Here is a 2,153-nt window from a genome sequence, read left to right on the forward strand (position 1 = left end):
GGAGCATTAAAAATGTTAATGCCTTTCTCTGCCCTTTATGTGATTACATATTGATTCTGTGATTGATTATTGTAAGAAGCATTCAGGGATAATTGGAAAGACAAGGTAAAGTAAGTATGTGAACATTAAGTAATTTTGCAACAGTGAAATGAGAAGTTTCAAAAGGTGTCACAAAGGAATGTGTAATTATTTACCAAAAGAATATTGGGCAATAAATGTCATAAGTTCAGAGTAGATTAAGATGGTTTTTAGGTAAATTTGAGGCTTAATGAAGTAGTGGGTACTTGCCCTGGATCTTGAAGAATTATATGATTTGGACTTAAAGTAGGGATGGGCTTCCTAGTTAGGGAGACTGTATTAAGGGACTATATAAAGATGGGGAAAGACTCAGTAGATTTCGGGGAATCTGATTAGATCAGCTTGGTTGGAGAGGATGGTCTGTCCAGGAGAGTGATAAGAGACATAGCTAGAAAGGCAAATGGAGCTAGATTGTGAAGTTAAATTTTTAATGTGCTTATAATTCAGAAACAAATTATAGTACTTACCAAGATTGATTGAATATTTCTATCTCGTAGTATAGCCTTGTGGTTAAGAAACAGACTCTGGAGCCAGATTGCTTAGGTTCTAATCCTTGCTCCACTAGTTACTTTAAACTCTCTGTAAATTAATTTCCTCATTCAGAAAATAATAGTACCTACCTTACTGGGTTGTTGTGAGGACTAAATGAGTTAAGTCCTCATGTTTGCAGTGCTTAACGTACAGTAAGTGATACATTAATAATGACTAAATTTTATTTTTTACAGTGATTAAGCATTTTTCTAGTAATAGTATAGTATACTTGACATATTTCTACAAATTATTGTCTGTTTTTTGTGTGTTGCAGTGTTTGGGAAATGGGAAGTAATGACAGCTGGCACTTGAACTAAGTACTTTTATAGACAACACCATTCCAGAACTTCAGGATGAATGGGGATATGCCCCATGTCCCCATCACTACTCTTGCGGGGATTGCTAGTCTCACAGACCGTAAGTTCGGTTAATTTATCCAATTTAAGTTCTACTGTGTGTTAACAGTGATTTTTAGAGAGGTTATTACAAAAATTTTCTGTAATGTCATAAATAAAATTTTTAAGATTTTGGTTTTGAATGACAAACGTTGTTTCCTTTGATTTATTGGCATGCATTGTGCAAGTAATAAAATTAGTGTTGCCAACTAATTATAGGTAAGACCTTAATTTCTGTTTCCTCCTAAGGATCCAATAAGAAATGGTAGGGTGTATTTGATAAGAGGTTTTACACGATAAAGGGATAAACACAAAATAAAGACCAAAGAAGATGACACAAAGCATTAAGAAAAATCAAATCTGAAGAAGCATGTGTTTTTACATATAGGAACTAATATAGGCTTTTTAAAAAGCATTAATAGAAACAGTAACGAAAACTGCCCTTCAGAGAATAAAATTTGACAGCACAATTTATCTAACTTCTTAGTGATATTTATTTTGGATGTCATGTTCAGTAATCTTTTGGAGTTTGTCATAGATATCAGCAGGCTGTTTTACTTTGAACACTTAAAGAATTTAAGGAACTTTGCTAGTCTTTTGAGATTTTTTTAAATGTAACACATTTTTTTAGGGATTCATTCTTTGGTAGGCACTTGTAACTATAATTTTTAGTCCTTGGATAATGGTGCAAAAAGCTACCCACAATGTTAGTTCCTGCGTACCTGAATAAATAAAGGGAAAGAGGTATGAAAGGGAAGGGTAGGTGAAGAAATGGTATACTTTTCTTTGTATAGCATTGTGCAAGATTTGGAACTCCATAATAAAGGAGCTAAGAGAAAATATCTTCAAGAAATGTTTTTATCCGTGTTCCCTGTCCCCCAAATACTACTTTTCTGGGTTTTGTTTTTGTTCTTTTAAATTTCCACTTGGATTCAGTGGGGTAAAATAGTAACAGCCTACAGTTTAACTAGAAAGTGCTGTAGCTGATTGAGAACTGAGGTAAGAGAACTTTTTGGACTGGCTTTAGTGTTTGTTATCACTTTGTTGTAGATAAGGCATAAACTCTAATATATGGGATTATAAAATAAGATACATTACCAGGAATTTATTTTTGATTTTTCTAACCCCATCATTTTAGCTGTACCTTAT

At 33.3% G+C, this 2,153-nt stretch overlaps 1 protein-coding gene across 1 annotated transcript in view; it reads left to right on the plus strand.

Moving 5' to 3' along the window:
- NIPBL (Nipped-B homolog (Drosophila)) overlaps nucleotides 1–2,153 on the plus strand; it is a 269,747-nt gene that overhangs the window by 114,514 nt on the left and 153,080 nt on the right. Inside the window, 1 exon segment of the mRNA XM_012649432.1 lies at nucleotides 884–1,026. Coding sequence (XP_012504886.1) covers nucleotides 963–1,026 — 64 coding nt within the window. The 5' untranslated portion in view covers nucleotides 884–962.

The sequence above is a fragment of the Propithecus coquereli genome, unplaced genomic scaffold (genome assembly GCF_000956105.1).
Source record: "Propithecus coquereli isolate 6110/MARCELLA unplaced genomic scaffold, Pcoq_1.0 Scaffold110, whole genome shotgun sequence".
In the NCBI taxonomy this organism is placed as follows: Eukaryota; Metazoa; Chordata; class Mammalia; order Primates; family Indriidae; genus Propithecus; species Propithecus coquereli.